The sequence below is a fragment of the Fundulus heteroclitus genome, chromosome 11 (assembly GCF_011125445.2).
Source record: "Fundulus heteroclitus isolate FHET01 chromosome 11, MU-UCD_Fhet_4.1, whole genome shotgun sequence".
In the NCBI taxonomy this organism is placed as follows: Eukaryota; Metazoa; Chordata; class Actinopteri; order Cyprinodontiformes; family Fundulidae; genus Fundulus; species Fundulus heteroclitus.
The window spans coordinates 9,332,444-9,346,321 of record NC_046371.1 but is presented as its reverse complement, the minus strand read 5'-3'; the positions used below and the strand labels follow the sequence as shown (position 1 = coordinate 9,346,321).

General features: G+C 37.5%; 1 protein-coding gene across 5 annotated transcripts in view; it reads left to right on the top strand.

The window, feature by feature from the left end:
• Positions 1-370: 370 nt before the first annotated feature.
• Positions 371-13,878, top strand: part of gria1b (glutamate receptor, ionotropic, AMPA 1b) — a 126,242-nt gene continuing 112,734 nt past the window's right edge. For all 5 annotated transcript variants that reach the window (XR_004931898.1, XM_036142811.1, XM_036142812.1 and 2 more), the window contains exons 1-2: positions 371-695; positions 7,901-8,035. Coding sequence is in view for 4 of the 5 variants with exons in the window: in XM_036142811.1 (XP_035998704.1) it covers positions 545-695; positions 7,901-8,035 (286 nt within the window). In the remaining variant the exon portion in view is untranslated. The remainder of the gene's footprint in view (positions 696-7,900; positions 8,036-13,878) is intronic.

Here is a 13,878-nt window from a genome sequence, read left to right as displayed (position 1 = left end):
GTTTAAATTGGCTTCTTCTCAGTTTGTTGTCAGGATATAAAAAAAGGCTCACAGTCCATTCAGTTGGGCTTCTCTCTGCCTTTCAGACATTGCTTAAGAAGGAATTTTTGCCACAAAATTCTGAATAAGCTGTATGAAACAAAGCCTACATGTTGTCAACAGTGTTACACCAATTATGTGTAAAATGTGGTTGGGCTGGTTTGTTCAGGGGTTGGTTGGTTGACTTGAGGTGAGATAACTGGATCAAAGGAGGCAGAAAATTCGTGATTTTCTCAGAGAGAGAGAGAGAGAGAGATGGAGAGAAGGAGAGAGAGAGAGAGAGATGAGAAAGGGGAGGAGAGATGGGAGAGAAAAAGAGGAGGTGAGGAAACACAAAGAGTGAACAAACAGTAAGAGTCTCAGAGCTGACGCGGCAGCAGAGCGCTGCGCTCCGTCTATATGGATGTTTGATGAGAAGGAAACACTCAGCTAGAGAAGTACAGAGGTTTGGAGCGGACTGCGCGTGTGGCCGGGCTGCGGTGAATCCCTGCCGGGCACGGCGTGAATGGGATTACGCCGCCGCTCAGGGTCTCCTGTTGGTGCTGCTACTGCTGCTGGAGGAAACATGCGCCTACAGAGTTTTCCGGTCCCCCCACTCCTGCTGCTGCTGACTGGGTTCTGCAGCGGCACAAGTTTCCCAAGTAACATCAACATAGGTGAGTTACAGCTGAATCTTTCATCTCTGGTCGTCATTTGAAAATAATAATAATTAAACCCCCCCCCCCCTCCCCCCCCACTTCGCATGATTTGACACAAAAGTATAATAATGAAAATAGTAATTATTATTATTGTTATTATTGAATGCATAACAAATTATGCAGCTTATGTGTGGCATTATGATTACATATTATATTACATTTCATTTCATTACATTACATTATATTATATTATATAGGAAATTAAGTTATACATATGATCTTAGCACTCTTGGCAGTTTTGCCTTCGTGACCAACAGTGTGCTATTCATTATTCAACTTGTGTTTTACAGCATTTCACGCTCATTTACTTGCAACAAGCAGAGCAACATTCCCAAAATATAGTGCATCACTTGCATCTCATTTCAAAGTATGCTTCCCTGTTGGTCTAAGTAATAGGCCAGCATTACATAGATTTCTTAGGATGAAATATCACATTTAGTCATGACAAACTATAGTGTTAGCATTACTTTTTAGGAACAAATATTCGTGAAAATGCTATGACTTCTATTCAGCACCATGGACAGAGTCAGTCAGACAGGACCAATGGGGACAATTTCGGCTCTTTAAGTTGAGATGTTCAAGAACAGCTCATTAGATTGATAAAAACTAATTATGTAATTACGTGCACCATGATCAGATTGACTCTGGGTGTGTTCAGTTACAAATAAAATTGCACTATTAACAAACATTATTGATGGAGTGGTTCCCACACTGACTCATTCACATACAGTCAGATTTGTGTTGCTAAAATGTTATTTATTTAATATCAGAAAAAGCATTTTGTATTAGCAAATTAAAAATATTTAGTATTCAAGAGATTTATTCTTATTTGCACAGCATTTCTGCATAGTTGTAAGGGGAAATGGTAACTAGCGTTACAAATGATCTTACAGGACCATATATGATATGATTACTACATTTTTGCAGTATATCTGTTATTAATATCAGTTTTTAGAAGTTATTTTATAATTTACCAATTTACTGAGTATGACTAAACTAAAATTAATTTGTATGTAAATAGAATGCTTTCATTTTTCTTCTAAGCTGCCTTAGAAGACTTTTGCTGTAAAGTTGTACCGTACAGCCACAGAAGTAAAAACATAACAACGAGGTTGAATACTCAGAAAATTTGATGGAATGTGGTTCACATAAAGATCATTCATGAAGATGTAAAGGATTTGTTGAGCTGGTAAATCTAAGAACAGGCACCAGAGTGTGTAAGTAGTGGGATCAGGATTGTAATCAGTGTTATTAAGTATGCCTTTGCAGATTTACGATCATCCAGTTTGTAATCAAAAGCAACTAGACTTGTGAATATGACACCTATGCAGAAGTGTTTTTCAATCTGGAGGCTTGCAGGTGAGTAACCTATAGTTTCAAAGCTGCTGTTTTTGAGCACTTGGAGGCCCATCCTCCTAGGAGCCAAGTCAATGACCTGCCTGAATCTTGATGAGACGGCCGTTCAGGGGGCCAAGTAAACAACTCACACCTAACGGGGGACTGACAGGCTGTTGATTAGCATCTAACTTGGAAAGCTCCTGGGAGGATGGGTCTCCATGTGCTTAAAAACAGTATCACCCAATATCCAAGTTGCTCAACTGCGAGCTTCCAGAATTGACAGAGGAGACTTCCAGATTGGTCTCTATATGTATTCATGAAAGCTGAGTCCAGTTTCATAGGCTCTTGTAGTTGTTACCAGTCAGTTACTCAAGCATCTGCAAGACCGTAAAGACAGTATTTCCTCTGCTGTCTTTCCATCTTTATAACCACAATCTAATTATCTGAGCCTTGACAACAGTATTTGATCTCCAATAACAGTGTGCGTGATATTTTTATCAAATGATTTGGCTGCAACAATAAATTTATTTATTTAACGTTTATATAATCAGGTGATAACATTGATAACTTGTTATCACTTACAACTCTGACCTGAGCATTAATGACAAATCCTACCAACATGTAATACACCTTGAGATTTACTCTTCCAGACGAGTTACTATCAAGAATTTATAATTCCATGAATGCAAAGTGAGGTGTGGTTAAGCCCTTGTGGTTTTTTAAATTGCAATGTGTGTGGTGGTCCATTCAAGCTGACTAAAGAACATTGAGTGAATGTCAGCAAAAACACAAACTTTAACAATAATAATAATATATTTTGTTTAAAAGCGACTTTCAGAAAACTCAAGAACACTGCATAGAACAAGCAGCACAATAACAATAAAGATAAAACAACAAACAATAAATTACAATCAACCAGCAATCACAGGGACTGGGCACTTTTGAAGAGATAGGTTTTGAGTTTAGACTTGAACTTGTAGAAGGGGCCATTAATTGGGATGAAGGGAGAAAATTCCAGAGTAGGACAGAGCCCTGGGACACGCCTATTGTGACAGGGGATTGATGGGAACCATAGGGCTTAAGTTGAATGAACTGAGTGTGGCCAGTAAGGTAAGTATGAACCTGTCAAGGAGGTTCTGAGTGATACCAATTGAGGATAATTTGTGGAGAAGGATGGAGTGAGAATTTTTTTTTGAAGACCCCACTCACACCTAGAAGAATGAGAATAGAAAGTAGTCCTGAGACTGCTGCCATCTGAAGATCATTGGAGATTTTTGTAAGGGTGGCTTAATTACTATGGCAGAAACAGAAACCAGACTGGAATTGTTCATAAAGGTTATGATGAGTTAAATGAGAATGAAGTTAGGAGGCAGCTGTTTGAACTTTGGAGAGAAATGGGGCAAAGATTATTGTAGTTGTTAAGATCTGACCCAGATTTCTTGAGTATAGGAGTGATAATGGTGGTTTTAAAGAGAGCAAGAACAATTCCGGTGATAAGTTAGGAATGAATGATGGCAGTCATGAATGGATGGGGAGGTTAAAATGCATTAGTCAGCAGTACCTGAACTAAATGGAGTCACATTTTGAGTTTTCATATCACATGGTCATACTGTGCAATTTTCTGGCAAAATGGGTCTTTGGCATCTTATTGAATGCAAATTTGACTTCAATACGAACCACACCATTATCAATAAAAAATTGTAATTGCAATTTAACTGTAACTCTTTACATTATTATATTCAGTTATGTCACCTGTAAAATGAGAAACATCAAATAACCACAGACTGTTCCCAAACAACAAATAACACCTAATCTATTTTCATTTGCATCAAAAGTATGAAATATGACTAAATAGAGTTGTACATAAGATATCAATGAAGTAGAGTCTTTGATGTCACGCCTTGGTTAGCAATAATGTCTGTCCACCAGTCAGTCTTCATGTCAACCAAAAATCTTACTTGCTGATTAGTGGTGGTAGTAACCACCACTTACATCCACGATGGAATCAGGATCTAGCAAACCCACCTCTTAGGCTTTAAGATAAAAAGGACGTTAGTTGCCAACATGCTAGTGCACCCTGGGACGTTGCTATGGACGGCCAGCAGTCACTTGCTCGCAGGTTCTACGTGGTGAGTTGCAGCTGCAAATATTGCACCCTGTAATCAAACGGAAGAACATTAGTAGAAGGCAGGGGTATAGTTGTTTCTGGCAGATCAGTTCTAACCTCTCTCCAGCTAATAGTTTGCAGCTAAGCAGCTGTCTCCAGAGCACAGGGATGGGCTGCCTTCTTGGCAGTTGCACACACAGCCCCTCTTCCACAATAAGCCATCCATCATCCTTCAAACATCATCAAATGCAATCCAGCTTTACAATTGTAACAAAAAAACTCCATCTCTGTTTCTTTTAATTTCATGAAGATGAAGAAGAGACATTTGGCAAAACTGAGGCTGCATGTTTAGTGTCCTTTACAAATTTCTTTGGTAAATCAAGTCAGAATATTTCCTCTGTAATTCAGCTTTTCTTTTACCTACCAAAATATTTGCATGCATTGTTAATGAGTTATTGGAAAATGGTAATGTTAATTTTAAAATAACAAAATGTTTCCAATGCAAAGGCATTTTTTTTAATTTTAATCACAGATGTAATATGTTTTATTCAATGAAGATCAACATGTGGATTTATTATTTAGCTGATGATGTTTTATGGGCAAAGTTATTGCAACAAAGATGAAGGTAAATTTTAACCTGAAAGAAAATTGAAAGAATTCAATATGATCATCACAGATTTTATTCTTAAATAAAGACTGTTATTTATCATCTTTTACAATTCTTCTTTTTATACAAACCCAATAATATAAACAGGGGACATGCGCTCATAAATATTGCGACAGAAAATTTGAGTGTTCTTTTTTTTTTACCATAAAAAAGGCTTTCATCCTTACATGTGTACACCTGTTAAATCCTACTTCAGGGGTATTCCCCACATTTTTTTCCCTGCTTTAGTCAGATTTATTGGTGTGACTCCTGCAGCTGTGGTCTGTGGAGTGGATCATTATTACGACTTGTCAGCCAACCAGTCCGGACTCCTGCTGCAGTTTGCTTGCAGGTTTGATGCTGATGAGGCATCATGTTGATTTTTTTTTTTTCTGGAGTGAAACCCCCTCCTGCAATCTGAGCCTGAATACCAAACAGCTTTCAGCAGTTTTGGCTCCGGAATGTTAGGTTTCTTTGCATATTTTTTTCTGAATTAGTGGGGCCTTCTGTCACAGCAGATGGACTACTTCCAGCCTTTTAGAACTCGGGTCCATTCATTACAAACTGTTAATCTAACATTTGAACATGTCCAAAGTTTGCTATACAATTTTTTTTTAAAAAAGTGTTCTGTTCCCTTGATATTTTATTTATCAGTTCTTTATTAATCACCTTGTATACATTCAGAGGTTTGGCATTAGAATAGAAGAGAAACATTTTTTATTTATTTTTGAGTAAAAAGGTGCATAGTTTCAAAGGAACAGGAACTGTATACCACCTTGTGAAACCTTTTCAGAATTTGCCATATATTAAACACAACGTTTTTTGATATTTTATTTGATATGGAAACAGCCCACAGCCCATGCTGACTATGGAAGAGCTGTAGAGATCCACACGTGGTGTTTTCTGAAAGCAGGACTACTATTAGTTGTACCACAAACAAATCTGACCTCAATGGAAGACAGGCAAGAAGAAATCAATAAAGTTTTTAACAAGTCATGAACCCAGCTGACATGTAGAAAAAGGTGCTATGGTTTTTTGTCACCAAATTTAACTTTCTGGAGTAAATGAAAAACAATATGTGGCAAGAAACAGATGCTGCAAATTACACTAAACACACCATCCTTAACTTGAACTAAAAAAACAATGCATTCTGTACTTTTGATACTTTTAAAACCACTGATTCTGTATTTTAATTTTAGCTTTTTTATTTTTTTTATGTTTTTACAGATTTATGTTGGCCTATCTAATATATTCCTTGACAATCCTTTTGGCATGATGGTTTTCATTGAAATTTATCATTGTCATCTGACAAAACTTGCAAAGATTTAAACAAAATGAAGTGTTCTTCAATTCTCTGTCAATCCAATGAGTCAACGCCTGTTTTAATTAAGTAATTGAGGCCTATAAATCTGTTGAAAACAGGTTAAAATTTAGCTGGTAAAGTAAAAAGACTTACAGATCAATGCGTTATGAGGTTGATTAAATATGCATTTCTTACGACACAAAATGACATTAATTAGTAATTAAATTTTTTGTATTGTTTTAAATGTGTATCAATAAACAATAGAGCATTGCAGGAGTTCTCATTTTGAATATAAGTTCTTGTTGTTCTTATAGACTTTTTGGTTTTTCTCTTCAGTGAGACTGTGAATACTAGATAATTTATTTGGAAAGTCACAACCACAGTGTTGTTAACCATTATGATGATATCTGCGCCATCCTGAGTCATACTGAAAATGTTGGACATCTTTGAAAAGGTGGTAAAAAATAAATACAAAGTCTTTGAGAGAAAATACCTAAGATTTAATGTTAGGAGATAGCATTGTTGACTGAATCTGTCTGACCTTCACTTCAGGTTTGTACACGAACCTTTTAGGCCAAGGGTTTGTTTTTTCACAGTTGTATTTTTGCGTTCTCTGTGAGATATGATGATCCTTACACCCACAGCACCCAGAGTTCTCGGTTCTAAACGTCACTGAGACACGATACATTTAAAACAAAGTGCACAGTAAAATATATGCTGTCATTTGTTAGAAGATTATGAAATGGCAGAACAAAAATCATCAAAATTCCTCAAAGAAACACAGATACAAAAAAAACTTCACCTTAGAAATGTATATTCACATGGATGCCAAGAATGAAGAAAATTATTTGAGAGAACTATTTTTTTTTTGCCGTGCGAGTACAAGATACTATCTTGTTTTACATATGCTATTCATTTTATGTTTGTACTGACCGCTAATTTTATTGATTGCTCACTGGTATCAACTGAAAGGAGAATGAAACATTGCAGTTTTGTTGCTGTCAGAGGGGAATTACAACAAAAACAGCTATTTTGTGTAGCAAAGAGCCAAAGAGGCAGTGACCAGTCAGGGTTAAATGTTCAGATTATTTCCACGAGACCCTGAAAACTATTATGGTAAGTGAGAGTGAGTGGCTGGCAAATGCTTGAAATAAGAGCCACGAGAAGAGGCTTTTATCAGCAATTACTGCCAAACACTGATTATTTTTTGCCACAATGATGAAGCTTGGCTGTGGGATGACTCATGGAGCAAGAGGTCCCTTGATTTGAATGGCAGAAACAAAGAAAATTAGTTTTTGAATTTAGCTGAGCTATTTTGCAGAGAGGAAAATACAAACGTTTCAGCCTCTATAGCTTCTAAGCTGGTAGAGCAACACCCCCAAGAATTTGAAGCTGTTGAAAATTGAATCAACAGAAGGTATTCGCTTAGTGGGTGGGGGTGGATCCTAACATAAGCCACACCTTTTCAGAGTTTTATGATTTTGTGTCAGTCTGCCACTTAAAAGATCCTCCTATTTCATGTAGAAAGGGACTAAAATTAAGAATATCTTTATGTCTCAACATCTTAAAGAAACACTAGACAATGCATTTATGATGCTTTCGTATTGTGCTCTGCATTAACCCATTTTTTTTTCATTTTAAAAGGCAGGGATCTCACAATCCTTGCCTCACAGCAAAGCCATGCACTATGAAATAAAAAAAAAAAAAAACATTTTCCAAATGTTTGGCTTTGGGACAGAAGACTTACTGTGTGTCTTTGTTTTAAACAGGAGGCCTTTTTCCCACGGGTTCCCATGAGTACGAGGTGTTTCGCTTCGCCCTGGCGCAGCATCAGGACGTCCCCAAACTGGTGCCACAGGTGGACATGGTGGACACCGGGAGCAGTTTTGCCATGACTTACGCTTGTAAGTTAAAACACTAACGGCTGTGTGCGGAGGAGGAAAGGTTTCCAAGGCTTTTCTTTCAGCCATGTGAATATAAAACTCCGTCCAGCTTGTTGATTTCACAAAACAATTCTGGGAAGGCACACTGACCAATTCTTCAGTAGCCCGTCTCACTGAGCATTTCATATTTGTAGATGTTTATTGCCTTTTGGTGCAAAGGTTTATTGCGGTCTGTTTATTTTTGTGTTTTTTTGTTTTTTTTGTTTCATGTTTCAAAGCTCATGAATAAGAGAACAACATTAAAACAAACTCCAATGTGTGAGAAACATTTTCACTGGAAACACAGATGAATAATGGTAAGACGGTGCTGAAGGAAAGGGAGGATTCAGCAGCTGAAGAATGGAAATAAAAAATACAGATATACAGGAGAGTGAACGCTTTTAAATAAGAGATTGAACAGCTAACTCTGCAAAGCTTCTGCCACGGCTTTAGATTTCAGACAAGTTTTCAGAAAATGCTAGTTTGACACAATACAAATCTTTTATGAATCAGGCTCTTCTAAAGCAGATTTGTGACTTGTGACGTTAATAAGTTTGACAGGAACAATGGTAGAGAAAAAGGTGGAAGACATGCAGCAATTGGCCCGGTTCAGGAGTCAAACCGAGGACAGCTGCACTGAAGACTACAGTCATATTCAAGAAATTAGAATATCATTGAAAAGTTAATTTATTTCAGTAACTCAATTTACATACTAAAGGAAACACGTTACATAGATTAACCCAGACTGACAATGTTTTTATTTCTGTTAATTATATTTTTTCCACTAGTTTATAAAAACACAACATTAAAGATAAGAACATTGGATCAGACCAATAAAATAAGCAACATTTTTCATTATAGGAATGGAGTTTTTTTTCGATATGTACTTTTAATCTGACAAACAAGCCTCCTAGGAATGCATATTCTAATTTATTGAATTTGACTGTTCTACTACTGAGCCACATGGTACCATGAAGAATATATTATCTTTGGCTAATCCCATGCAACTCTGTGAAAATCTATACTGATGAAGTTGCCAGACACTAGAAACTTTTTAGTTTGATGGGAGGACAAATAATGTCTGATCTGGCTAATAATAAACTTTATGACCGCTTGGAGGCAGTCATAAAATGGTCCAATCTCCTTCCCAGACTTTCAGTTAATCCTTAAATATATATTAATAAAAGCCCAGCTGTGATATTAAGCAAATGTAGCATACTTCATCCTAAAGAGGTTGAACACAGTAAACTCCACAATCCTAATCCCAGTACACCTACAGTATTCCCACATGAACACATTTAAAGCGACACACATCCATCAATGACAAGACAAGGTTTAATGTCCCAGTAAAAATCGTTTAATTTGATTTAATTACATCTGTAACAGCAGCTTCGTGGTACTGTATGTACAATGTCTCGCCAACATGTTTACAGCCCTGGAAGAAACTGTATAAAAATATATATACTTAATTTTAGAGCCAAATACTCACACAATTCCTTCATTAAATATAACCTTTTGGTTGGCTTTAAACAGCGCCACACTCAACCTGATTGATTCCTATGAAACATATGAAACTATATTCATTATAAGCTTACCTTTTTCGATTCAATCAAAGTGGCCAGAAACTTCTAGTGATTATTTCACAACTTTCTGATTTCTTGTGGTATAAAAATTAGGTGAAGATTTTCTCTTAGCTGCTTCTCAAAACTGGAAAGATGAGTGAACATTCACTTGGCCTGCCAGATTTATAATGTGTGGCACTTTAGTTCTGGACATTCTGGACTGCTCTATCATAGAAGAAATTGTGGATTCTGTCAAAACAGATGTGATAGCAGCTGCTACGCGTGCGTCCTCCTGCGCTGCCATGTTTTTGTTGGCTCGGCTGTGGCCTCAGCAGCTCTTGCTTTCGTCGCACCAGTATGTCCCGCCTTAACCTGCAATACTGCAACGTGATTGGCCCAAACTGTTTTAGTTTGGACACAAACGGTTGAAGCCGGAGCGGCACAAGATGGATTCTCGTGTGTGCGAACACACAAATACAGCGAGAATTCATCTTGCAGGCAAGGTTAAGTGAACATGTGCCATTCACATAAGATTGACGTGTGTCTGAATCATCTTGAAGGTGTTGATAGAGTAATTATTTATAAACTGTAAATTAGCAACTTTAGTTGTTTTGTAGATTACTGTGCATGTTCAAATATCAAGGTGAAAACCTTTAAGGCATGTAAGCAAGGACCATCTTGGATGTTGGAATCTCAGATTCAAGACTTCTTGTCCAAACACAATTTGTGGAATTTATACAAAAGAATGTCTATCACGGGTAAAAAGAGGTGCTTTTTCCATTAAGATCTAAAATATGACATAAATATAATGAATAATTCTTGTTCCATCAATCTGGAGAATTGGATGTTGAATTATTTGGATTAGGACATTAACTTTACGTTGGCTTTTTTGGTTGTTTTTACTTTAATATTTCTGTTCCATCTGATTCAAGCATCAGAAACTTTAAGTGAGCAGAAACAGGTTGACATATTCTGCTGCCATTTTCACTTCAATGTCACGGATCAGCTCGCCAGACCTTTCTTCAGACTCTGTTAGCAGGTTTGGGATTTGGGGAGGATGGAGGTAAATAGAGGCAGTCTTAAAGAAACCAGCCGGTGGCAGTAAATGTAGACCAGAGGGGAACTCAGCGATAAATGGACTCAGGCTCCAGGGACTGATCGCTGGAGGAGGTTTAGAGAACAGTGAAAGGGTTTTGTTCTGCCCCCAAACAAAGAATATGCCTGCCGGCCTTCTTGCACCTGAATGTGTGAGTCCATTCTGAGACTTTCATCTGATATTAGGTCATTGAACATGCATAATGAATATCAAGCAGTTTAGGTTGAAATACTTACATCAAGATCTCAAGTTGTCTACTGTATTTCAGTTGAATTTAGCAGCTGCTGTACTCAAATTTCTGTGAATATTTTTTTCAGTAAGAGTAAAATCTTCAATACACCAACATTTTTTCCCGAAATGTCAGCATGTCTAAATTGCGTACCTCATGTTACTAGACTTTAATTGTAAAATTGTTAGTTTGCTGTAATAAACCTAACTAAAACGCTTTCTATGTCTTATTAACACTATATCAGAAAAACAGTCTAACATCTTGTGCTTACAGACATGATTTTTTTTTCTTCTTTTCTGTGTCGCTGGGCATTAAAGATTTACAAACATGTCCTCAGCAGTTGTTCGTCAGGGTTGAAACACCCTGTTAATTGACTACTGTCTTAAATCCTGTGTTTTGAAACAGGCAAAATAAAGGCTGGAGGACAGTGTGTCTTGTGAAATATTATTAGGAATTTCTGACACTGAAAATGATTTTGTTACAGCATTGTAATAGGTAATTACAGCACAGGCTGAGGAGTTATGCTGCAGATTTTCATCCAGGATCGCTCTGTCTCCAGCTCCATTTACGTTTGTTCAAAACTCTGACCAGCTGATTTGTCCCTGTTGAAGAAAAACATCCCCACAGCATAATGCTGTCATCACTTTGTCTTACTATACATGTAAAACATACTTATATGTCAACATTGTTTTGCAGTGAGGTTTTTTTTCATGCATCGTAGCATTTTGCATCGTTCAAAAAAATCCAAAGAAAATTGCTGTTTCCCAAGATAGCTTGTGGCAAACAGTAAACAGTACTTATGGTGGTGTTCTTTCACCTATCTACTATAAAGGCCAGATTTGTGCATTGCTCAATTAATAGTTGTTCTGTCCTGTCTATCTGAGTTGTGGATCTCTGCAGCTCCTCCACAGTCAGCATATGCCCTTTGGTTGATTCTCTCACTGATGGTCTCCTTGCCTGACCATTTTAGGTTGAAAGCCGTGTCTTGTTAGAGTCACAGCCATGCCTTACTTTCTATTTTACACAAAGAATTACTATTTTCATTTTAGGATAATTTGTGGCACAGAACTTTATTTAGGGTTACTAGAATAAACAGGGCTGAAAACATTCAACCCCTTATTTAATCATTACTTTTTGTTTTTCCATCAGAAAATCACAAGAAAACCCATCAAAGTTTGTGGATGTATTGTGAAAACAAAAATCCATAAGTGTGAACACTTTTCCAAGGCACGGTATCTTGGTATCTTGGCATAAGGGCTCTTTTCTTTAACTGTGTGATAGGTAGAGTTCTTTTGGCATCCAGATGTTTGTACATCACTAGAAATTCCTAAGAGTCTCGTCGGGACTAAAAATCCCATCCTTTCTTTGTTTGGATTTTCTTTTCTTAGTTTGGTGAAGGGGAAAAGATGATGGAAAAAGGATCAGTTCAAAATAACAGTGATGAGAACATGGGTTAAAGCAAAACTTTGGTTATTTTTGAAGCTTTTCATGTGACATCAGGGAAATTTGTTACCTTTCCACTGAGCCTTGGGAGACATTGTGCTGGTTTTATATTTTAAGCTTTAGTCGACCACCAAATCCGACTTGATGCAAACCAGGTGTTATCTATTTTGCTGCGTTCAGGTTGAGTGCCGCTCCAGCGCTGCGTGACACCAGCTGTCAACCCCTTCACCCCATCAGGGCTGAGGATAATTCCTACTAACAGAATCTGAACATGTCAGCTGCAGCAACTCACAGAGAAATGTTTGTTTTGCTCCCTGAGAAATCACTGAGAGGACGCAGCCATGCTGCCCCGCTCCAACTGTAGAGTCTGTTTCACAGGAGGCAGAGCTCTGTCTGTTTTACATTTCACACAACGGTGGACTGCAGAGGAAACACACACATAAAGAGAGGAGCGCTGGAGCAAGAGGAAAAATAAATGAAAGGGAGGAAGTAACAGGAAGGCAGAGAGGAGAAAACACATTTTTAGAACAGTTGCATCTGTCAAAATAACTTTTTTTATCCCCTAGAATTAGTAAAATTTGTTACAAAAAGAGTCCTTGGTTCTTAATTTGTCTTTTTTTGTATTTTGCAAGTTGAGCAATGAGAAAAACAAATTAAAATCAAGAAAAGTTGATAAGGCATTCACAATTATTTAAATCAACACCAAAAGTGACAAATACTGAGCATCTCACCTGGAATTTATTTAGCTTGAGTCTCACAGGGTAAACACTCCTTTTATATTAGATATAAACTATGTTTTTGCTGTAATTCTGGGTGTATTTTTAAGTGCCATGACCTATCTTTGTGTCTGGATTCCTCCAAGTTTTTCTCTGGGAAGCTTCACTTCACTTCCTTCTTCCTGCTGCAATCCTGTGAGATGCATGTAGAAGTCGGTGTGAGGCTGAAACTCTCGGTAGAGCTTCAGTTTTTAGCGATCCAACCCACAGGAGGAAACATTGGGAACAGCTTTTTGCATAGTGTAGTAAAATTTTGTCAATTTACAGCAGCTGGTCCCTCTCTGGAACAATCTTGTTACATGTTGTCAGAGGCAGCCAAGTAGCTCAAACAAGTGCAGCAGGTGGAAAGAATTTTCCAACACTACAAGTTCCCGCATACGTTTATCAGAGGATGTCCTTAAAAATGCCCATAGGGTATCCTAAAAAAATCACTTTCCCCCTACTCCAGAGGATTTGAACAAGCCAACTGATTACTGACAGTATATCAGTGGTCAAATATTGTGATCTGGGGCAATTCTTCAGCATATGCTACTTGTAGATCTCATATTATAGAAGGGAAGATGAGCAGAGAAATGTAGGACACTGACAGGAATCACAAGATGAACCAAATGTGGATTTTTAATCAAGACGACGATTCCAAACGCAGACGTGGTTTCAGAGAAAGAACATAAAGCTCCTGGAATGGCCCAGTCAATCACTGACATGAATCCAATTGCAAA